The 25,343-nt window shown below is 39.3% G+C and overlaps 1 protein-coding gene across 4 annotated transcripts in view; it reads right to left on the bottom strand.

Annotated features, from left to right (window-relative positions):
- LOC128685674 (rho family-interacting cell polarization regulator 2) overlaps window positions 1-25,343 on the bottom strand; it is a 535,723-nt gene that overhangs the window by 250,621 nt on the left and 259,759 nt on the right. For all 4 annotated transcript variants that reach the window (XM_070088105.1, XM_070088106.1, XM_070088107.1 and 1 more), the window contains 2 exons: window positions 12,571-12,731; window positions 4,244-4,373 (listed from right to left, as the gene is read on the bottom strand). In XM_070088105.1, the coding sequence (XP_069944206.1) occupies window positions 4,244-4,373; window positions 12,571-12,731 (291 nt within the window). The remainder of the gene's footprint in view (window positions 1-4,243; window positions 4,374-12,570; window positions 12,732-25,343) is intronic.

A 25,343-nucleotide genomic window follows, 5' to 3' on the forward strand; every position in this document is an offset into this window, starting at 1 on the left:
CACCAACAGCAAAAGCGTTAAAGTCACCAGCAAGTAACAGGTGGTGGTTATTCATCTCTGAGTCAAGTTATTTTTGTGAGGTAGTCTGTAGACTGCTCCAACTGCTATTTTTTAGGATTTTGAATGTGAATTTGGAAAATATACAGGTCTCCCTCAACATTCGCGTTCGCGAATTCCCAACTGCCAAATTCCCAGCCGCCAAATCATATTTAAGTTTCCCACCACCTATGAGTCCCTAATACCCTTCCTCCAACCCCCGCAACTGGCAGCCAGCCCTCCCGCCACTCAGTATGGTGTTTTGTTTGTTCATTATTTGCTATTGAACTACAGTATAAATAATGTCAACCCATTCATGACTGCATATTGGAATGGCTATTTGGACAGGTATTGGATAGTGACATCATATGTTTACTCTCGAACACAGCAAAGAATCCAACATTTCTGCTACTGCTAATAATAATAATAATAATAATAATAATAATAATAATAATAATAATAATAAATGATGATAATAATAATGAATGATAATAATAATAATACGATAGAATTGAAGAATGATATTGTACAAAAATACGAGGGTTGAAGCAATGGTGGAGGAAGTGGTTGAGGCATCGTCAGTGTGTCTTTGTTTATGCTGGAGTGAGTATCAGTCTCCGTGCTCTTCCAAACATTTCACAATAATTCATTGTGTTTGGTGCTTGTAGATTGAGTGCAAATGGAGCGGTAGAGGGAGTGGTAGAGGCAGTAGTTGAGGCAGCGGTTGAGGCAGTAGTTGAGGCAATGAGGCAGTGGTTGAGGCAGCAGTTGAGGCAGTGGTAGAGGCAGTGGTAGAGGCAGCGGTTGAGGCAGTGGTATTTAATAACATCATCTTTTTCTTTTAACACACCGGCCATATCCCACCGAGGCGGGGTGGCCCAAAAGGAAAAACGGAAGTTTCTCCTTGTACATTTAGTAATATATACAGGAGAAGGGGTTACAAGTCCCCTTGCTCCTGGCATTTTAGTCGCCTCTTACAACACGCATGGCTTATGGAGGAAGAATTCTGTTCCACTTCCCCATGGAGGTAAAAGGAAATAAACAAGAACAAGAACTAGTAAGAAAATAGAAGAAAACCCAGCGGGGTGTGTATATATATGCTTGTACATGTATGTGTAGTGTGACCTAAGTGTAAGTAGAAGTAGCAAGACGTACCTGAAACCTTGCATGTTTGTGAGACAGAAAAATGGACACCAGCAATCCTACCATCATGTAAAACAATTACAGGCTTTCGTTTTACACTCACTTGGCAGGACGGTAGTACCTCCCTGGGCGGTTGCTGTCTACCAACCTACTACCTAGGATTTAATAACATATTTTTTTTTTTTTTTTTTTTTCAACAAGTCGGCCGTCTCCCACCGAGGCAGGGTGACCCAAAAAAGAAAGAAAATCCCCAAAAAGAAAGTACTTTCATCATCATTCAACACTTTCACCACACTCGCACATTATCACTGTTTTTGCAGAGGTGCTCAGAATACAACAGTCTAGAAGCATACACATATAAAGATACACAACATATCCCTCCAAACTGCCAATATCCCAAACCCCTCCTTTAAAGTGCAGGCATTGTACTTCCCATTTCCAGGACTCAAGTCCGACTATATGAAAATAACCGGTTTCCCTGAATCCCTTCACTAAATATTACCCTGCTCACACTCCAACAGATCGTCAGGTCCCAAGTACCATTCGTCTCCATTCACTCCTATCTAACACGCTCACGCACGCTTGCTGGAAGTCCAAGCCCCTTACCCACAAAACCTCCTTTACCCCCTCTCTCCAACCCTTTCGAGGACGACCCCTACCCCGCCTTCCTTCCCCTATAGATTTATATGCTTTCCATAACATATATGTTATTAATAATAATAATGCATGTTATTATTAATAACATGTATTATCATTATTATTATTAATAACATGTATGTTATTAAATACCACTGTCTCAACCACTGCCTCAACTGCTGCCTCAACCACTGCCTCTACCACTGCCTCTACCACTGTCTCTACCAATGCCTCAACCACTGCCTCAACCACTGCCTCAACCACTGCTTCAACCACTGCCTCTACCACTGCCTCTACCAATGCCTCTACCAATGCCTCTACCAATGCCTCTACCAATGCCTCAACCACTGCCTCTACCACTGCCTCAACCAATGCCTCTACCAATGCCTCTACCAATGCCTCTACCAATGCCTCTACCACTGCCTCTACCACTGCCTCTACCACTCCCTCTACCACTCCCTCTACCACTCCCTCTACCACTCCAGTCACACTCAATCTACAAGCCCCAAACACAATGAATTATTGTGAAATGTTTGGAAGAGCACAGAGACTAATACTCACTCCAGCATAAACAAAGCCACACTGACTGACCATGCATCAATCACTTCCTCCACTACTGCTTCAACCCTTGTATTTTTGTACAATTTCCTTCTTCAATTCTATTGTATTAATAATAATAATAATAATATGATAGAACTGAAGAAGGAAACTGTACAACAATATGTGGAGGAAGTGGTTGAGACATCGTGAAGTCAGTGTGGCTTTGTTTATGCTGGAGTGAGCATTAGTCTCTGCTCACTTCCAAACACTTAACAATAATTCATTGTGTTTGGTGCTTGTAGATTGAATGCGACTGCTACATAATTAACCATGAGCCCAAAAAAACTTGCTAGTGCCAGCCCTTTGGTAAAGAAATTGAGAAACACGATAGAATTGAAGAAAGAAATTGTGCGAAAATACGAGCAGTGTACCGCAGTGGTTGAGGCAGTGGTATTTAATAACACACGTTATTAAACCATAACGTGTATGTATTTAGTACAATATTTTACGACGTTTTCATGTATGTATTTTATGATTGTTCGTGGTTCAACAAGCTAAGGAAGCAGTATTGTATTATATTTCCCTACAATATATTGGGGCACCAAACATTCGCGATTTTTCAACATTCACGAGGCTCTTGATCCCCTAACCTTCGTGAACGTTGAGGGAGACCTGTATATTCACCATATTCATTGAAGGAGGAAAAACAAGCAGGGAGATGTGTATTTATAGTGTGTGCACTTCATCCCAGACAAAGACATGCTGGTTGGTTGGTGGTGGGGGAGAGGGTACAAGGAGGAGAGAGGGTACAAGGGAGGAGGATTACTGTATGACCAAATATTGGATTTAATTTTTCATCGTGTTTTAAGAAAATTTATTTATTTAGGTAAATGGAGGTTTGGAGAATAGCTTGTATGCTCAGATTTTTCATAAAAAAAAGAAGTAAAAAAAAATATGGAACTTTTCACTGATTCTGGGGATTATGACTGAATTTCAGATTTTATTCTTCTCAGTTTTACAGACCAATTTTTTTTAATTTTTGTACATTATTATTTAGTGCACGTGCAGTACTCTCATTTTTCTGGTAAAAAATCATCAATAAACATGGAATTTGCAGTCTCGGAATGCACGGCGATGCTTTACGTGTTATATTGGGTTCACTTTATATGATTTTTGCTTTATGTGCCACAGGCCAGGAATGCATGCATCATGTAAAGTATGGGTCACTTGTACTAATTATACTATAAATGGTATATACAATTCTTAAACAAAAAGGAAAAGTGACAAATATCCTTTCTTATTCAGAATTTTGAGATTAAAAATACGTACTGCCATCTGAGGATTGAGTCTTACTGATGTTCCTTATAGAAATTAATTTGGACAACTCAAGATGTTTTGCAGCAAAACTAATCTTTTGACAAATGTTAATTCACATTGCAAAATATACTGACTAGCAATGACAAGAATCTGAACTATTTCAAATAAACAATTAAATAAATATTTACTAAAAATCCTGCAGAAGTGGAAAAAAAAGCCTGTGAATTAAATTTTTTGTATCTATTGCTAGAAAGACATTAAGGTTGCCAAGAGAGCAGACAGCCTCTAGGAAGACAATGTTTAATACTGTCACATTCAGATATTGATGTGCATGCAAATCTGGAAAGACAGCCAGGGAATGAGTGATGGTTAATATGTTTCCCTTCTTTGAGTTGCATTGCCTTGACAAGAAACAGTTGATTTACTGCAAAAAAAAAAAAAGAAAGATGCTACATAGTGATACACGAGACAGTATACCATGTACAGTACTACATAAACTTCAGACAATGACCACCACACTCACAATGCTAATACTACATAGAACAAGAAGAAATATATTTTCACTACTTACACTAGCGAGAGTGTGGGGTGGAGAAGAGCTAAGAGCATGCAGGACAGGTGTTCTCCTCTTGTTCCCGGGTGACGTAGCAGACATACTGGGCGTTCTCACTAAACTATCCTCAACAACACCATCTAGAGGGCTGACAAAACAAAAATGCAATGATAAAACATAAAAGTGAATTAATAAATGTAATACTGATCCCAGAAAGATGAGAGGAGAGCAAATATGAACCCTGTGACTGCAATGATCATGTGGTTAAAATCAGTGGCAGCTTGTAGCTAAAATTAGTCGAGGTGCTGCTTCAGAAAATTTTTAGCCATTGTTTTAATATTGTGTAAAATGAAACAAGCATATAAAAAGAAAATTTATACATACAGTAGACCGTTATTTAGCACGAGTTTATTTGGCACGGTTTGAGTATAGCATGATAGAAGAATTGCAGCACAATTTTATGTAACACATCGTATGATGAATTTAACACAGTTCAGTTTGCAGGAAGTTAAAAAAAACTTCCATTTTGCTCAAGCGGCCGCCTTGTTGTGGTTCAGCTGGGGAGACCTCCCGCCGTCCCCAGCCACCCTCCGACACCACCCCATCATCAAAGCATTCGTACATCATACGTGCCCAGTCCAACTTCTCTGCTACAAGCTTGTGATTGTGAGTTGTGTTTTGATCTTTTAATTGCTATATCTTGTATCTACCAAGCAGTCATGACACCCAGTAAGAATACCAGTGTTGCTCAAAGTGGCAAGAAAAGGTGCAAACATTTTAAGTCTTAGAATTAACGAACGAAACAAAGATATCAGACAAGACATCCTGTGGCCATAATGAAGTGTTACTTTGTACACATAAAAAAAGGTAAACATAAGTTTGTGTGACTGACTGACTTAGTGACTGACTGCTTACTGAATGATTGACTTACTGAGTGACATGACTGACTTACTGAATGATTTGACTGACTTATGAATGATTTGACTGACTTACTGAATGATTTGACTGAAAGACCTGACTGACTTACTGAATGAATTGATTGACTAACTGAATGACTTGACTGACTTACTGAATGATTGACTGACTTACTGAATGACTTGACTGAATTATTTGACTGACTTACTGAATGACTTGACTGACTTACTGAACGACTTGACTGACTGAATGACTTAAAGTTAGACACTCCAGTACAACCATCAACTTCAGTACCAGAACCTCTACCATCCACCTCAGCCCATTAAGGCCACAGCATAACTCTCCACTCTCTTCACTATCATCCACAAACACCAACACCCACAATTTAAGGTAAGAAATATTATTATTTCTGTTATTTTTGCAGTCTTAAGCAGTAAAAACAACATAATACATCACAACAATGAACTACAATTGCATATTCACTTTTATTTTTGTAAGATGTGAAGGCCTAGAAAAAAGTTGTTTGGCTTTTTTGGGGCTCTCAGGAATCTAACCCTATTTTTCCCATAAGTTCTTCAGCTCATCTAACACGGTTTTACCTAACACGGTGTTTTCAGGAACGTAACTACTGTGTTAAATGACGGTCTACCGTACATACTTTTTAAGTACAACACACATCGCTGAGTCAAACAGAAACACTACCTTACACTTGCACAACAGGATCAGTACTGCATCAGCAACAGTGCTCTCTGTACCTAGCATGCAGCGTCTTATCTTGGACATGTGCGCTTACCCACAACAGCCAAACACCGAGTCGCTGGAACTGTGAAGCACACAGTTCCATACAAGGATTTTTGAAATTTTTTCATGTACTAGGGGATGGCTACTGACATTAAGCTTAAGGATTACATAATGTACAAGTATAAAGAAAGAATTTAAGAAAAAAAACTCATTTTATTGAATGTTATCAATAATATCAAGTGAAAATAGGGGGTGCTGCAGTTTTGCAGTGCCTATACATGAACTGCCACTGGTTACAATGACCATGTGGTTACAATGACCATGTGGTTTCAATGACCATGTGGTTACAATGACTATGTGGTTACAATGACCATGTAGTTACAATGACCCTGTGGTTACAATGACCATGTGGTTACAATGACAATGTAGTTACAATGACAATGTGGCTACAATGCAAGTCTCAACTGGAAAAAATTCTCCAAGGAAAACTAATGCACAAATATACTGTTCTGTGATATTAACCTTAGAATATTGTTATTTCATTTTTAATCAGAGGAATTTTTTTTATATTTATTTATTCAGCATGCAATACCTTAACCCATTCACTGTCACTACATCTGAAATTAAATGTGTTGACAGTATCGCAATTTTTCAAAAAAAAAAAAAAAAAATTCTTCTGAAATTATACAGAATCTTATTCAGAAACTAACACCAAAAATTTGAAATTTGATGGAAAACTTATGAAATTATGCAGATGCCAACTTAAGAGGTTTAGGTGTAATTTATAGCAATTACACTGCTCAGACAAACCCAATACCCAGCTATTTCAGTATACAGGTCCGCCATCACAAATCCAGCAATCAGTTATTCGGTTCCTTCAGTTATTCAGCACTAATTGTGGCTAGCATAATTTCAAATTTCCAGGGTCACCACACCAACCTGCTGGTACTGTTTGGTGGCGCTACTTGCTGCATAAGTCATTCTAATTTCTTTTTCTCCATTTATTGTTATAACCTGCTTACTTTTAGCCCTAGCCATGGTTCCAATGAAAAAAAGAAATGCTTCTCGCTGTGTAGTGCACCTACACAGTACATTGTCCATTCAAGATAAGGTGCCTTTGAAGCCACTGTCGGTTGCCATGAGCTCAGTCTGATGCGGGGGAATATGCTTTATTATTATGCTAACATCAACACTACAGCTTATTGCCTACCACAATTGATCTAATATGACATAATAAATAATATAAATAACATAAAACATGTTAAATACTCCAGAATGAATAATATTTGGCATAATATCGAGCAGTTCGACAGAGGTATGAAGAGGATATGGCATACAAATACCATTCTCCTATCCCTGTCTTGGGGGCTTATATTAGAGAAAACGGAGTGTAGCACATGGCTGACTGTGATATACACTCGTCCTGCACCATGAACCTGAAACAAAAAAGTTATTTTCTCTATATAGATTATCACACAGCAGCATACGTGTAGAGAACCTAGGATAACCCAAGAAATTCGGACAACATGGCTTATTTCTAGTACCTGGCTTGGGTTAGCCATATATGATTTTTGGTAAATATTTGATTCCCAGCCAGGGTAGAAACATTGGGCGTGTTCCTTTACACCTGTTGTCTATGTTCACCCATCAGTAAATGGGTACCTGGGTGTTAGCCGACTGGTGTGGGTGTTATCCTGGGACACTGACCTAATTTGCTTGACATACTCTGCATAACAAGCGGCTTTCTATATAGTAGTATGTCACTGATGTCAGCTAGGCCTGTATACATTGTGCATGTACATGTAGTAAATATATTATTATTATTATTATTATTATTATTAGTTATATTCTCAATTGTTTGTTTGGTTATCTTATTGAAACTTGGGCAATGTATGATGGAAGGATACTTCTTAACGTACACAAAAAATTAAAGAAATCAGGCCATAAATAGCAGAGTTCACTTCTCAGCCATTAGCGGCCGCTTAGTGGTATATTTTTGTATGGTTGTTATGGTTATATTCTCATTTTTTCAGTCTCATTTGATAGAATGAAAGATATATTACAGAAATAGATATGATTTTGATTGCTTTTTATGACGAAAAGTACCTTGAAATTGTGCTAACAGCAGCGAAAATGTTCTGTTCTCCAGCGAAGCTAAAGAGTAAACAAATGACGTCACCGTCCAATACCTGTCTGCCTGTGAGTCCAAATTCCAATACGGAGTCAAGAATGGGTTGACATTATTTATACAATTATTACAATAATGCAGCAGTCTGCATAACAGTAAATCTTCTATTTTTTTATGAATAAAAATTCCAAATGGTAAGCAAGAGTAACATAAGAGGGGCCTGGAGCCATGACTAATGGACAGAGAAAATGTTATTTTAGTGCCAGGAATGTCTGCATTGTTTATTCTGGACCCTATTTTGAAATTGGCATCTGTTGAAATTTGTGTGAAATTGGCCAAACTGCCAATTTCTGACCACTATATTGGGTAGTTGAAATAAGTGAATGGGCGGTTTCTTGTACTCAGTCGACAGACTAGAAGTAAATAAGTTTATTCAGGTATACACAAATATAGTTACATAGATTATCATACATAGCAGTGTATGTATAGAGAACCTAGGATAACCCAAAAAAGTCAGACAAAGTGACTTATTTCCAGTACCTGGCTTGGGCTTGCCATATATGATTTTTGGTAAAAAAAATTTTCTCATTTGTTTGTTGGGCTGTCTTATTGAAACTTGGGCAATGTATGATGGAAAGATGCTTCTTAACGTACAACAAAAATAAAAAAGACAGACGATAAATAAGGAAATTCACTTTTCAGCAATTAGCCGCCTCTTTGTAGTATATTTTCGCATGGTTTTTATGGTTGTATTTTCGTTTTTTGGTCTCATTTGATAGAATGGAAGATATATTACAGAAATAGACTTGATTTTGATTGCTTTCATGAAGAAAAGTACCTTGAAATTGATTTCAAAGTAGTGGAAATGTTCGATTTTTGCCAATGTTTAATGAACTTCGTTTAAGTCAAGTTGGTTAATTTTATTAAGTGTATTCTATCCTAACCACTCTGTAATCCGGCAAACTCAGTAATCCGGTACACTACAGGTCCCAATGATGCCGGATTTGTGATGGAGGACCTGTACCTTCTGTTCTATCGAATGAGAACAAGAAACTGGCCATCAGCTATCAGAACTACTACAGTGGAGCCTGGGGTTTTTGCTTCCCGGGTTTTCGTTAAATTTGGTTTTTGACGATTTTTTTCATCAAAATTTTTGTCCCAGTTTTCATTCATCACCTCGGTTTTCGTCGAGTTGACAGTGGTCTGCCGTACCAAATGTGTCCACCCATGCCCACACAAAGCATCCCACACATTCTGAGTCAGTCTGGCTTTGTTTCTCATCGGTAGAGGGTGGTAGTGATGGTGGTAGAGGGTGGTAGTGATGGTGGTAGTGATGGTGGTAGAGGGTGGTAGTGGTTGTGATGGTGGTAGAGGGTGGTAGTGATGGTGGTACAGGGTGGTAGTGATGGTGGTAGCAATGGTGGTAGAGGGTGGTAGTGATGGTGGTAAAGGGTGGTAGTGATGGTGGTAAAGAATGGTAGTGATGGTATGGTGGTAGAGGGTGGTAGCGGTTGTGATGGTGATAGAGGGTAGTGATTGTGGTAGAGGGTGGTAGTGATGGTGGTAGAGATAACTTCTCCTCCCTCTCCCCTCCTCGCCTTCTTCCATACGCCAACAAGAGTCTTCAATAAAAGCATAAGTGATGCTAAATGTTCATTTATCCATTTCATTAGTCCTTTATATTTATTTCTCATTGTTTTCTGTATGTAAAACTATAGTTATTCTCTATAAAATGTATTTTTTGTTAATACTTTTGGGCATCTGGAACAGATTAATTGGCTTTACATTATTTCGTATGGGAAACATTGCTTCTGTTTTCGTCAAATTCGGTTTTCGTCAGACTTTCTGGAATGAATTAATGTTGAAAACCGAGGTTCCACTGTATATAAATTGCCCAATTGATAATTAGGCCAATTATACACACACAAAAATATCCAACTTAAAAATAAAGACCAAATAAACACTAAATGCATTCCAGCCACTAAAGCAACCTTCCATATGTTGACTCACGAAATTGTAATGACACTATTGCAAACAAACCATACCTCGGCCGGGATTGAACCAGCGGTCAGAGAGTCTCAAAACTCCAGCCCGTCGCGTTAGCCACTAGACCAGCTAGCCACAATAAGATTCGTCCAACTAGGTATATTTCTACACCATAAGAAGGTTAGCACAGGCACCACTGTGACCACAAATGCAAGTTTTTACAGACGAATCTCCAGCTAGCGTGGCCGTGACGAACTCTAGCTCAAGTCCCTTCACTGCCATCAACATGACTCACGAAATTGTAATGACACGATTGCAAACAAACCATACCCCGGCCGGGATTGAACCCGCAGTCAGAGAGTCTCAAAACTTCAGCCCGTCGCGTTAGCCACTAGACGGCAGTGAAGGGACTTGAGCTAGAGTTCGTCACGGCCATGCTAGCTGGAGATTCGTCTGTAAAAAACTTGCATTTGTGGTCACAGTGGTGCCTGTGCTAACCTTCCTATGGTGTAGAAATATACCTAGTTGGACGAATCTTATTGTGGCTAGCTGGTCTAGTGGCTAACGCGATGGGCTGGAGTTTTGAGACTCTCTGACCGCGGGTTCAATCCCGGCCGGGGTATGGTTTGTTTGCAATCATGTCATTACGATTTCGTGAGTCATGTTGACGGCAGTGAAGGGACTTGAGCTAGAGTTTGTCACGGCCACGCTAGCTGGAGATTCGTCTGTAAAAACTTGCATTTGTGGTCACAGTGGTGCCTGTGCTAACCTTCCTATGGTGTAGAAATATACCTAGTTGGACGAATCTTATTGTGACTAGCTGGTCTAGTGGCTAACGCGACGGGCTGGAGTTTTGAGACTCTCTGACCGCGGGTTCAATCCCGGCCAGGGTATGGTTTCCATATGTTCACTAATAACATTCCCTGGCCTCTCCTATATAACACTTGCCTTCCATTTTCAATCCATCATCACACTAAAAACTTGAAGTTTAACCCTTAAACTGTCCAAATGTAGATCTATGTTTTTTCAACATTTGAAAGTATGTAAAAAAAGTAGATCTTCTTTTCTTTTTTTACATTTGAAAAAGTGTAAAAAAACTTTGATCTACGTTTTTGTTTTTGCTATATTTGAAAATATGTAAAAAAAACATAGATCTACTTTTGGAGCACTACGCATGTGAACATAGATCTGCTTGGACAGTTTAAGGGTTAAGCTTATTTCTCAGCTAATAAACAATAGCCAAGAATGATTGGCCATGGTATAGGTCATCTAAATAATTGAGGTAGACTAGTGAAAACCCATATGACTTGGGGAATGGGGTTGTGGGACCCCTACCCTTCCTCAAGAAAAATGTCAAAAATCTAGGCCTATTTCATTACACTTCCAGTCTGAGACTGATCAAAACCATTTCCGTGTCATGAATAAATCTTTCAGTCAATCAGATGACACCAAGGAATAGCCAATAAGACCATAAAATTTTGCCAGCCTAGAAAACATCTCAGAGTTGCTATTTTAACCCTTTCATTGTCGTGCCATAGTACTACGGGTTTGAGGTCACTGTCAGTGCCATAGTACTATGGGTGTGAGGTCACTGTCAGTGCCATAGTACTATGGGTTTGAGGTCACTGTCAGTGCCATGGTACTATGCCACGAACTCAGCTCACTATCATAAGCTGTGAGCAGTAAATTCGGCCCTAGATATGAAAGAGTTGGTCTATGCGGCAAGTGTGTCCACATAAAAGATCCTGTAGCAAACAGTGCATAATGGGAAAAAGAAAATGCGACCGTGTTTTTGGTTTAAAACGGCAGCTTTGCAGTGTATATTCTTATGTTTTTTATGGTTTCACCCACCGTTTCTTAGTCTCAGTTGATAGAATGGAAGATATATTACAGAAATAGAGATTATTTTGATTGGTTTTAGGACTGAAAATAGATTGAACTGTAGCAGAAATGTTCAAATTTTGAAAATGTTTAGGAGTAAACAAATCACGTCACACATCCAAAACACACAGCTGGTGGGTCTAATATGCGTTCATGAATGCATTGATATTATTTATTTTATTTTAGTGCCAGGAATGCCTGCCTTATTTATTCTGGACCCTATTTTTTAAGTGGAATATTTTTAAATTTGTGTGAAATTGGCCAAATTACCAATTTCTGATCACTTTATTGGGTAGTTGAAACAGGTGATTATGCAATTTCTTGTGCTCAATTGATAAAATGGAAGATGTACTAGCAAAATAGCTAAGAATTTGGTCAACTGGAACAATGTAATTGGCCTAAAATCATACTCAAAGTGGAGGAAATCACCGATGCATAAGTATCGCTGACAAAGCAAAATTCACGAAAGTGTAATTTCATCAGTTTTCCATCAAATTTTGTACTTTTTGTTTTATAACCTTCAGAAAAATATTCTCTACTATTCATAAGAAAAAATAACAATTTATTTGTCTGAAAATTGTGCAACTTTGAGAGCAAGTTTGAGTGCAGGGGTTGCCACCCTGAAAGGGTTAAAGGGTTAAAATATTTTTCAATATAATTATTCTACATAACTGTAAGATAAATACTGACTTACTTCCATGTAATAACAATATTGAGCTTAAGGGAACCAGAAGGGTTGAGGTTGATAGTCATGAGTTGAGGATGAGGTGAGAAGAGGTCCTTAGTCTCACACACCTTATTACCAATCACTACTGTCTTACCCAATACACGTACTTCCACTGCTTTAATCAGTAACTGAAATAAGAAACAAGCTTATTAAACATGAATAATGATGAAGTAACATCACAATTTTAATCTTTCGGTTAGTATTACATTTCAGAAGAGCTTACAACTGTCTTACATGTTTTTATAATTAATTTAAGTTTAATCTTAAGTCTGGCTGGAAAACAGTGCATAACTAAGGGCTTTTCAATGTATAACTGTATAATATACATTGTAGCACTTATGTAATGCCATGAAAATTAAACTTTAATTCACTTAAGATTTTTAACACCTGTCCAAAATTTCACTAAAATTATTTTCAGACTATTACATAGTTTGTATTTATTTAACAAGTGTGATCACTAGCAGTGTCACTGGTCTATGAAGACAACCAACAAGAAATGTAATGTGTAATATAATATCTTCTCTAGGTAGTAGGTTGGTAGACAGTAACCACCCAAGAAGGTACTACCGTCCTGCCAAGTGAGTGTAAAATGAAAGCCTGATATTGTTTTACATGATGGTAGGATTGCTGGTGTTTTTTTTTTCTGTCTCATAAACATGCAAGATTTCAGGTATGTCTTGTTACTTCTGCTTACACTTAGGTCACACTATACATGCATGTACAGCGGAAATTTGACTGACGAGTGTCCCAATATACAGGTTTTTCAGGATATGAGCCGTTGCTCAGTCAGTTTTTTGCTTTGAGCTACAAGCCAACATCTGAGTTACGAGCGAGTTTTCCCCGCTTCCCCCTCAACCCACAACCCGCACACTGCACTTGTTATCCATGATTTCATGCTTTAATTCCATGGAAATCATCCTCTTTATCTTCTCTGCACTGTCCTTTGCACTTACTTTTTTAGGACCCATGGTTAGAAAAAAGAAATTTGGCCAAATAACTGTAAAAAATGCAAGCAAAGCATGAGAGAAATGCTTCCACTGCTCAGCAGATGTTTTGGCATTGCTGCACCAACTAGTGGCAGTGTTCTGAAGCTCATTACTATTATTATTATTATTAATTTAGGGAAGCTCGCTCGTTCGTTAATATTATTAGAATATTGAAGCCTTGCCCTGCCTTACCACAATGTGTATACTAGTTCGCTTTTTGAATTTGTCGAACCAGCCTCTGCTGGCCTTAAATTCACTAACAGCAGCACTCATTCCAAGCATTTTCTTTACGAGATCCGCATGCAACTGCCTTGCCTTTTCACAAATTATCGCCTCCACAACACTATCTCCCGCTAACCATTTTTTGCCGATCTACACCAACAACAACTTCTCAACATCTTCAATTGTTTGTGATTTCTGTTTCATTAGCACATTTACCCTTTTCACAACATCAGCTTTGTTGATTCTTTTTTCTTCGGAAGGATGGAACTGATTGTTGATGTGGACTTCTCGTACATTCTGGTGAGATCGGCCATGCACATGACACTTTCGCACTTTGCTACGAGTTCTTTCTTGAATTCTATCATGTTTCTCACTGTCTTTATCAAAGGGCTGGCACTCGAAACTTTCTTTGGCCCCATGGTGGCCTATTTAGCAGTTGCACTCAATAAATAAGCACAAAGAACAATGGATTACAGTGGACCCTCACCCAGCGATGGCATCGATTAACGATAAATCTGACTAGCGATACATTTTAACGCAAAAATTTTGCCTCATCTAGTGCTTAAAAACCCGACCAGCGCTATTCGTTCCGTACCATACGTGTCCACTTTGGCCTGAGCATGCCTCACTTGTCCCTTGGTGCCAGTGTTTACAAGCCAGCCAGCCAGCCACCGCGGTCGCTTCCAAACATGCAACAACTGGAACATTTCATATTATCACAGCCTTTGTAGTGATTGCACCTGCAAAATAAGTCACCATGGGCCCCAAGAAAGCTTCTAGTGCCAACCCTACAGCAAAAAGGGTGAGAATTACTATGGAGATGAAGAAAGAGATCATTGCTAAGTATGAAAGTGGAGTGCGTGGTCAGTGCTGGTCAGGTTGTATAATAAACCCCAATCAACCATCGCTACTATTGTGGGTAAGAAAACGGCAATCAAGGAAGCTGTTCTTGCCAAAGGTGCAGCTGCTGCTGCACCACAGTCAGCTGTTGTTGTTGCTGCACCACCATCAGCTGTATTACTCAAAGATGTGGAGAGAGTGTTGTTGGTGTGGCTTAACGTGAAACAATTACCGAGAAACGATTAACCCCGGAGGGTTAGCCACCCAGGATAACCCAAGAAAGTCAGTGCATCATCGAGGACTGTCTAACTTATTTCCATTGGGGGTCCTTAATCTTGTCCCCCAGGATGCGACCCACAACAGTTGACTTAACACCCAGGTGAACAGGAAAAAATACCTGGAACTAGTGCTCATATTGGTGAGGTTAGTGGGGAGGATGTGGAAGAGTTGGTGGAGGAGGACAATGACGAACTAACCACTGATGAGCTGCTAGAGCATCTTCAACAGTAAGAGGCCACACCTGAGGAAACTGCTTCGGAGGAGGGGAGAGAGAAATTGAAGAAGCTGCCTACTTCAAAGATTAAGGAAATGTGTGCAATGTGGCTTAAAGTGCAAACCTATTTTGATGAAAATCACCCTCACACAGCTATTGCAAGCCGTGCTGGTGACTATTACACTGACAATGTTGTGAAACACTTTAGGATAAAGGAACGAGAGGGACAGGCCTCTATGGACAGATATGTTGTGCGACAGAAGTCCAGTGACTCTGAAGCTGGTCCTACTGGCATTAAAAGAACAAGGGAAGTAACCCCAGAAAAAGACTTGCTACCTCAAGTGCTAATGGAAGGGGATTCCCCTTCCAAACACTAACAAGATCAATGGTCTCCCCTCCTCCCATCCCATCAATCATCACCAGATCTTCAATAAAGGTAAGTGTCATGTAACTGTGCATGTCTTCTTCAGTTTGTGTGTATTAAAATTAATATTTCATGTGGTAAAATTTTTTTTTTTCAATACTTTGGGGTGTCTTGCACGGATTAATTTGATTTCCATTATTTCTTATGGGGAAAATTAACTTGACTAACGATTATTTTGATTAACGATGAGCTCTCAGGAACGGATTAATATTGCTGGTTGAGGGTCCACTGTATTTTGAAATGTTATCCGAACACGTGTGGTAATGCTCACTCAACGAGAAACAAAGCCAGACTGAATCAGAATGCATGGAATGCTTGGTGTGGGCGCAAGCAGGCAGACACATTTGGTATGGCGGACCATTGTCAACTCTACAAAAACCATACAGATGTACAAAAACTGGGACAAAATTTCAACAAAAAAGTTGTCAAAAACCGAATCCTAAAAAAACCAGGGCATACAAAAACTGAGGTTCCGCTGTAATAATAACAATAATTATTATTATACTAATAATAATAATTATAATGAATGAGCTTCAGTTCCCAGACTTGAGTCCTGGAGATGGGAAGTACAATGTCTACATTCTGAAGGAGGGGTGTTAATGTTGCAGTTTTATAAACTGTAGTGTAAAGCACCCCTCTGGCAAGATGGAGAGAATGATGAAAGGTTTTCTTTTTCGGGTCACTCTGCCTTGGTGGGAATCGGCGGATGTGTTAATAAAATAAAAAATAAAATAATAATAATAATAATAATAATAATAATAATAATAATATAATCATAATAATAATAATACCGAGCTTCAGAACACTGCCACTAGTTGGTGCAGTGAATGCCAAAAACATACTCTGAGCAGTGAAAGCATTTCTGTCGTGCTTTGCTTGCATTTTTTACAGTTATTTGGCCAATTTTTTTTTTTCTAACCATGGGTCCTAAGAAAGTAAGTGCAAAGGACAGTGCTGAGAAGAAAAAGAAGATGATTTCCATGGAATTACAGCATGAAATCATAGAGAAACAAGTGAGGCGTGCAGGTCGTTTTCAAGGCAGTACGAGCATAGTAGCAAGTAGCCTATCTTCCACCCTCCACCTCCACGTCCACCCTCCATCTCTGCCAGTGTACGTACAATTTATATAACCATTCTCTATTATGTTTTATTATGCTTTTATACAATATCTCTTATTTATAAATACAGTGGACCCCCGGTTAACGATATTTTTTCACTCCAGAAGTATGTTCAGGTGCCAGTACTGACCGAATTTGTTCCCATAAGAAATATTGTGAAGTAGATTAGTCCATTTCAGACCCCCAAACATACACGTACAAATGCACTTACATAAATACACTTGCATAATTGGTCGCATTCGGAGGTAATCGTTATGCGGGGGTCCACTGTACACTGTTTCAATGTTTTCCTTATGAAACTAGTGATATAGTGCAGTTAGCCTCACAAGCACTCCATTTTCAGAAAGGAAAGAATGGGAAGATATGGTCAGTGCAACAGCAGCAATGGCCGCCACCACCACTGATCACATAATAACATACAGGTCGGCCATCACTAATCCGGTATCACTGGGACCTGTAGTGTGCCGGATTAGTGAGTTTGCCGGATTACAGAGTGGTTAGGTTAGAATACACTTAATTAACCTATCAATAGAGACTCTTTCTCATTTTCATCACTGCTTTCTCCTCCACTGGCTTGCTGCTGTGGATTTGCAACCATCTGCACAATTTCTGAGTCTGTATAATGATGAAATTTGAGACAGTATAATAATTTGAGTCAGTATAATGATGAAATCTGAAATTATGCTAGCTAAAATTAGTGCTGGATTACTGATGGAACCAGATGACTGATTGCTGGATTAGTGAGGGCCAACCTGTATTTTATTCACTCTAGAGTATATATCATGTTTCTGTTCTATTTATATTGTTTATTATGTCATATTAGATGAATTGCAATAGATAAATAAGCCATAGAGTTGATATTAGCATCATATTGAAGTATTCTGTCCTGCCTCCCAAGAGCAGGAATTCTGCTAGAATGGATTAATGGCATTTCAATTAATTTAAATGAGGAAAATTGATTTGATATATGAGCAAATTGAGTTATGAGCTAGATCACGGACTGGATTAAACTCCTAAGTCGAGGTACCACTGTACAAGCATATATATATACACACCCCTCTGAGTTTTCTTCTATTTTCTTACTAGTTCTTGTTCTCATTTCCTGTTATCTCCATGGGAAAGTGGAACAGAAGTCTCCCTCTGCAAGCCATGCATGTCATAAGAGTCGACTAAAATGCCGCGAGCAAGGAGCTAGTAACCCCTTCTCCTGTACACATTACTTAAGTTAAAAAGAGAAACTTTTGTTTTTCTTTTTGGGCCACCCTGCCTCGGTGGGAAAGAACCGATTTGTTGAAAGAAGAATAATATCCTTTATTTCTACAAGTACATGTACAAGGTATACAGGCCTAACTGACATCAATGACATACTACTATATAGAAAGCCACTTGTTATGCAGAGCATTTCAGGTAAATTAGGTCAATTTCGTCCCGGGATACAACCCACAACAGTCGACTAACACCCAGGTATGCATTTTGTACTGATGGGTGAACACAGACAACCAGTGTAAGGAAACACATCCAATGTTTCAACTTTTGCCGGGAATCAAACCCAGACCCTCATCGTGTGAAGCAAGAGCTTTCGCCACCAGGCCACGGGCCACCTGATTCTCTTTTGTCACTACTAGTACTGTTGTCACATTTTCACAACCAACATGTTCCTATATAATCATAGCTGCTCTTTCACTGGCACTTATAGGAGACTTGTTTCTATTTTGTAGTTATGAATGATGTGACTCCCATACAGCCATCACTGCAAGACTTGCCAAGTCATGCTCATAATCCAAATAACTTTTAACAGATTATTTTTTGATATAATACAGTGGAACCTTGACTTATAAGTGTCCCAACATACGGGTTTTTTGAGATACGAGCCACCGCTCGGTCGATTTTTTGCTCTGAGTTACGAGCCAACATCCAAGTTACAAGCCAGCTTCCCCCACTTCCCCCTCAACCCAAAACCTACACACCTCACTTGTTTATCTATGATTTCACGTTTTAACTCTTTCAGGGTCAAGAGGCATTCTCCTAAACTTGTTCTCAGGGTCGAAAATTTTTCGGAAAAAAAAAAAATTATTTTTTCTTATGAAATGATAAAGAGTCTTTTCCCAATCATAATGACACCAAAAGTATGAAATTTGATGGAAAACTTATGGAATTATGCTCTCGTGAAGTTAGCGGTCTCGATGATGTTTACGCATTGGCGATTTCGCCCACTTTGAGCCCTATTTTCGTCCAATTCCAGTGTACTAGCCGACAAAAATCATAACTATTTCGCTAGAACTCTATTTTTTTCTATCGAATGAGTACAAGAAACCACCCATTTACTGATTACAACTATCCATGGGGAAGTGGAACAGAATTCTTCCTCCATAAGCCATGCGTATCGTAAGAGGCAACTAAAATGCCAGGAACAAGGGGCTAGTAACCCTTACTCCTGTATATATTACTAAATGTAAATTGAGAAACTCTTGTTTTTTCTTTTGTGCCACACTGCCTCAGTGGGATATGGCTAGTATGTTAAAAAAAGGAGAAGAAATTCAAGGATTATGTTAAGTAAAATAAGGGTTGAATGTGAAAAGTTAGTTACAGTGTGTATACACCTGGAGAAGAGAGAAGTGTAGAGGAGAGAGAGAGAGAGAGATTTTGGGAAATGTTGAGTGAGTTCATGGGAAGTTTTGAACCAAGTGAGAGAGTATTTTTGGTTAGGGATCTCAATGCTAAAGTGGGTAAAAATATTGTGGAGGGAGTAGTAAGTAAATTTTAGGTGCCAGCGGTAAATGAAAATGGGGAGCCCTTAATTGAACTATGTGTAGAAAGAGGCTCCCTATTTTCATTTACCCCTGGCACCCAAATTTACCTAATACTCCCTCCACAATATTTTTACCCACTTTAGCATTGAGATCCCCAACCACAAATACATATTTTATGAAACAGAGGATATTTAGGTATACCAGGTATGATATAGCACGGAATGATGAAAATATTTTGTTAGATTATGTACTGGTGGATAAAAGGTTGATGGGTAGGCTTCAGGATGTGCATGTTTATAGAGGGGCAATGGATATATCAAATCATTCTTTAGTTTTATTTTATTTAGTTGTAGCTACAGATAGAGTAAGAGGTAGACAGACAAAAGGAAAATGGTAACAGCAAGTAAGAGAGATGTAAAAGTTTATAAACTCAGGAAGGAGGAAGTTAGGGTGAGATATAAGCAACTATTGGCAGAAAGGTGGGCTAGTGCAAGTATGGGTAGTGGGGGAGGAGCTGAAGAGGGATAGAATAGTTTTAAAAATGCAGTGTTAGAATATAGGGCAGAAGTTTGTGGCTATAGGAGGGTGAGTGCAGGAGGAAGGAGGAGTGATTGGTGGAATGATGAGGTAAAGAGTGCGATAAAAGAGAAAAAGGTAGCTCATAAGAGGTTTTTACAAAGCAGAAGTGATATAAGAAGAGCAGAGCATATGGAGAGTAAAAGAAAGGTGAAGAGAGTGGTGAGAGAGCACAAAAGGAGAGCAAATGAAAGATTAGGAGAGGCACTGTTAACAAATTTTGCTGAATAAGAAAAAATTTTGGAATGAGATAAACAGGTTAAGAATGGATTTGTCAGCTAAAAACAGAGTAGGGAAATTAGTAGATGGGGAACTGGAGGTATTGGGTAGGTGGTGTAAATATTTTGAGGAACTTTTAAATGATGATAATGAAAGGGAGGCAGTAATTTCATGTGCTGGCCAGGGAGGTATAACATCTTTTAGGAGTGAAGAAGAGCAGGATGTGAGTGTGGAGGAGGTGCATGAAGCATTACATAAAATGAAAGAGGGTAAAGGAGCTGGAACTGATGGAATCATGACAGAAATGTTAAAAGCAGGGGGGGATATAGAGTTGGAGTGGTTGATATTTTGTTTAATAAATGTACGAAAGAGGGGAAGGTACCTAGGGATTGGCAGTGTGTATGGTTCCTTTATATAAAGGGAAGAGGGACAAAAGAGGTTGCAAAAATACTTCTTCTTTCAACAAACTGGCAGTATCCCACTGAGGCAGGGTGGCCCCCCCCAAAAAAAAAAGTTTCTCTTTTTAACTTTAGTAATACACAGTGGACCCCCGGTTAACGATATTTTTTCATTCCAGAAGTATGTTCAGGTGCCAGTACTGACCAAATTTGTTCCCATAAGGAATATTGTGAAGTAGATTAGTCCATTTCAGACCCCCAAACATACACGTACAAATGCACTTACATAATTGGTCGCATTGGGAGGTGATCGTTAAGCGGGGGTCCACTGTATACAGAAAAGGTTACTAGCCTCTTGCTCCAGGCATTTTAGTAGCCTCTTACGATACGCATGGCTACAGAGGAAGAATTCTGTTCCACTTCCCCATGGAGATAAGAGAAAATAAACAAGGACAAGAACTAGTAAGGAAAATAGTAGAAAACCCAGAGGGGTGTGTGTATACAGCCTCTCCTCACTTAGGGATGTACAGTGGTACCTCGGTATACGTCCACTTCGGAATAAGTCCAACCTGGTATATGTCCTGTTTGGATGAGAAAATTTTTGCTTGGTATACAACCTTTGTTCGGAATACGACTCATGTGCTAGAACCTGTATGGGTTAAAATCAGTCACGACACTCCGCTCTACCCTTGTTTACCTCTCTCTCGAGACAAAGCCACAACTGTTCACTAGTGTCAATACGCAAGTTGCTACCATTCAGTGAACAACCCACGCTGTAACTCTGTGAATTTTCACATGATCTTATTTTTTTTGTATAAATTTTTAGTAAATCCACTGACCATGAGATCTAAGAAAGTTAATGAGAAGAGCCAAGCAACGAAGAACATGGTTAGGATCGCCATGGAGGTGAAAAAAGAGATTGTTGAAAAGTATGAAGGTGGCATGCGTATCCGGCACTTGACTGCTGCATACTGTATGCCGAGAACGGTATCTATGATTGTGAAAAACAAAGTTGTTATTAAATCAGCTAACGTTGAGAAGGGGGTGAAATCGATTACCAAACAAAGATCAGGGACATTAGAGCATGTTAAAAAATTGCTTTTGATCTGAATAACAGAAAAACAGTGTGACAGCGATAGCGTATCAGAGGCAATGACTTGCAAAAAGACAAAACCGATTCATGCCGACCTTTTGAAAAACAAGGCAGGAACGAGCCCCTACTTCATTAATCAAGGAAATCTTTGCCAAATGAATGGACATCAAAAACTTTGCAGAGAAGTACCACCCCAACAAAGCCCAAACAAGCTGTAATAGCATTGTCTGGAATGACCAGACAATGTCACATTTTCGAAACATCCTGAGGAGAAGGCAGAAGCAAAGTTCTTTGGACAGATTTTTAGTAAGTCAAACCTGGTGAGCTTCAACCAGGTCCAAATAGGGAAAAGAAACAGAAAAGAGCAAGGGACTCTCCTTCCCAACAACAACATCTCCTCCTCCTCCTCCTCCTCCCTTCTCAGCACTATCCTAGTAGGCACTCGACTCTTTTCAGCAAAGTAAAGCATTTATTTCATCTAATTCTTTTGTATTTATGTATGTATTTTAGTAATAAGCAGTGCTTAAATTACATATTTTAGTATTAAGCAATGTTTAAATTATTTTATATAACCCCATCAATGTATAATATGCCAATAACAATAGGATTTTTTCTTGGGAACGGATTAATAGTTTTCCCTATATTTCTTATGGGAAAATTCATTTGGCATACGTCCTGTTTGGTAAAAGTCCAAGGTTCTGGAATGGATTAAGGACATATACCAAGGTACCACTGTACTAGTTTACCGACAACTCAGATTTACGACTGGGTCTCTGACCAGTGTGCATACCTAAATAATAAATATAAGAGCTGATTTCCTCTATTCTGTTCATTACAATATACACTACACTACTGCATTAACGTTTAAAAATATACCAGAAATATTATAAATGGTGCAAAACTGATGGTTGACACAAACCCACTACCATTGTAGTATGCTCCTCACTTAGCAATGAATTCGTTTACCAACGTGGTATCAGGAACAGAACTCTTGTCATTAAGTGAGGAGAGGCTGTATATGCTTGTACATGTATGTGTAATGTGACCTAAGTACACGTAGAAGTAGCAAGACGTACCTGAAACCTTGCATGCTTGAGAGACAAAAAAGACACCAGCAATCCTACCATCATGCAAAACAATTACAGGCTTCCATTTTACATTCACTTGGAAGGACAGTAATAACTCCCTGGGTGGTTGCTGTCTACCAACCTACTACCTTGGATTGTAAAAATTATAGGGGAATAAGTTTACTGAATATACCAGGTAAAGTGTATGGTAGGGTTATTATTGAAATAATTAGAAGAAAGACAGAGAGCAGGATTACAGATGAACAAAGAGGCTTTTAAAATGGGTAGGGGGTGTGTAGATCAAGTGTTTACATTGAAGCATATATGTGAACAGCATTTAGATAAAGGTATGGGAATTTTCATTGCATTTATGGCTTTGGAAAAGGCATATGACAGATTGGACAGGGGAGCAATGTAGCAGATGTTGCAAGTAGTAAAGTTTTTTTATGAGGATAGTGAGGCTCAGGTTAGGGTGTATAGAAGAGAGGGAGATTACCTCCCATTAAAAGTAGGTCTCAGACAAGGATGTAATGTCACCATGGCTGTTTAACATATTTACAGATGGAGTCGTAAGAGAAGTAAATACTAGGGTGTTGGGGAGAGGGGTTTACCTGGAGTTTACCTGGAGAAGGTTTCAGATGTCAACACCCCCACGACTCAGTCTGAGACCAGGCCTCATGGTAGATCAAGGTCTGATCAACCAGGTTGTTACTGATGGCCGCATGCAAACTGACATATAAACCACATCCCAGTTGCTCAGGTGGTATTCAACCTGATATATACTTCCTTCCAACCTTTTTGAGGACGACCCCTACCCCGCCATCCTTCTCCTACAGATTTAAATGCTCTCCACGTCATTCTACTTTGATCCATTCTCTCTAAATGACCAAACCACCTCAACAACCCCTCTTCAGCCCTCTGACTAATACTTTTATTAATTCCACACCTCCTAATTTCCACACTCCGAATTTTCTGCATAATATTTACACCACACATTGCCCTTAGACAGGACATCTCCACTGCCTCCAACCGCCTCCTCGCTGCTGCATTCACAACCCAAGCTTCATATAAGAGTGTTGGTACTACTATACTTTCATACATTCCCTTCTTTGCCTCCATAAATAAAGTTTTTGACTCCACATATACCTCAATGCACCACTCACCTTTTCTCCTTCATCAATTCTATGATTAACCTCATCCTTCATAAATCCATCCGCCGACACGTCAGCTCCCAAGTATCTGAAAACATTCACTTCTTCCATACTCCTCCTCCCCAATTTGATATCCAATGTTTCTTTATCTACATGAATGTATGTGTAGTGTGACCTAAGTGTAAGTAGAAGTAGCAAGACATACTTGTAATCTTGCATATTTATGAGACAGACAAAAGACACCAGCAATCCTACCATCATGTAAAACAATTACAGGCTTTTGTTTTACACTCACTTGGCAGGACAGTAGTACCTCCCTGGGTGGTTGCTGTCTACCAGCCTACTACCTAGCTAGGATTATTGGGTATAAAGGTCTCCCTCAACATTCGCGTTTTCAACTTTCGCGGGCTTCACACATTCGCGAATTCTAACCACCAAATTTCCAGCCGCCAAATTTCCAGCTGCCAAATTCCCAGCCGCCAAATTCCTAGCCGCCAAATTCCCAGCTGCCAAATTCCTAGCCGCCAAATTCCCAGCCGCCAAATCATATTTAAGTTTCCCGCCACTTGCGAGTCCCTACTACCCTCTCTCCAACCCCAGCAACTGGCAGCCAGCCCTCCCACCACTGTGTGGTGAGGGTTTTGTTTGTTCATTATTTGCTATTAAACTACAGTATAAATAATGTAAACCCATTCATGACTGCATATTGGAATGGCTAGTCGAACAGGTATTGCACGGTGACATTATGTGTTTACTCTTGAACACAGCAAAGAATCAAACATTTCTGCTACTGCAAATAATAACAACAGTAATAATAATAATAACAATAATAATAATAATAATAATAATAATAAATACAATAGAATTGAAGAAGGAAATTGTACAAAAATACGAGGGAGTGGTTGACACATCGTCAGTGTGGCTTTGTTTATGCTGGAGTGAGCATTAGTCTCCATGCTCTTCCAAACATTTCACAATAATTCATTGCGTTTGGTGCTTGTAGATTGATTGCGACTGGAGTGGTAGAGGCAGTGGTTGAGGAAGCGGTTGAGGCAGCGACTGAGGCAGTGGGTGAGGCAGCAGTTGAGGTAGCAGTTGAGGCAATGGTAGAGGCAGTGGTTGAGGCAGCAATTGAGGCAGTGGTTGAGGCAGTGGGTGAGGCAGTGGGCGAGGCAGCAGTTGACGCAGTGGGTGAGGCAGGGGTTGAGGCAGGGGTTGAGGCAGCAGTTGAGGCAGTGGTTGAGGCAGCGGTTGATGCAGTGGTTGAGGCAGTGGTTGAGGCAGTGGTATTTAATAACATACATGTTATTATTAATAATAATAATAATGCATGTTATTAATAATATGTACTATTATTATTTATAACATATATGTTATTAAATACCACTGCCTCAACTGCTGCC

This window comes from Cherax quadricarinatus, chromosome 23, assembly GCF_038502225.1.
Source record: "Cherax quadricarinatus isolate ZL_2023a chromosome 23, ASM3850222v1, whole genome shotgun sequence".
NCBI classification, from domain to species: Eukaryota; Metazoa; Arthropoda; class Malacostraca; order Decapoda; family Parastacidae; genus Cherax; species Cherax quadricarinatus.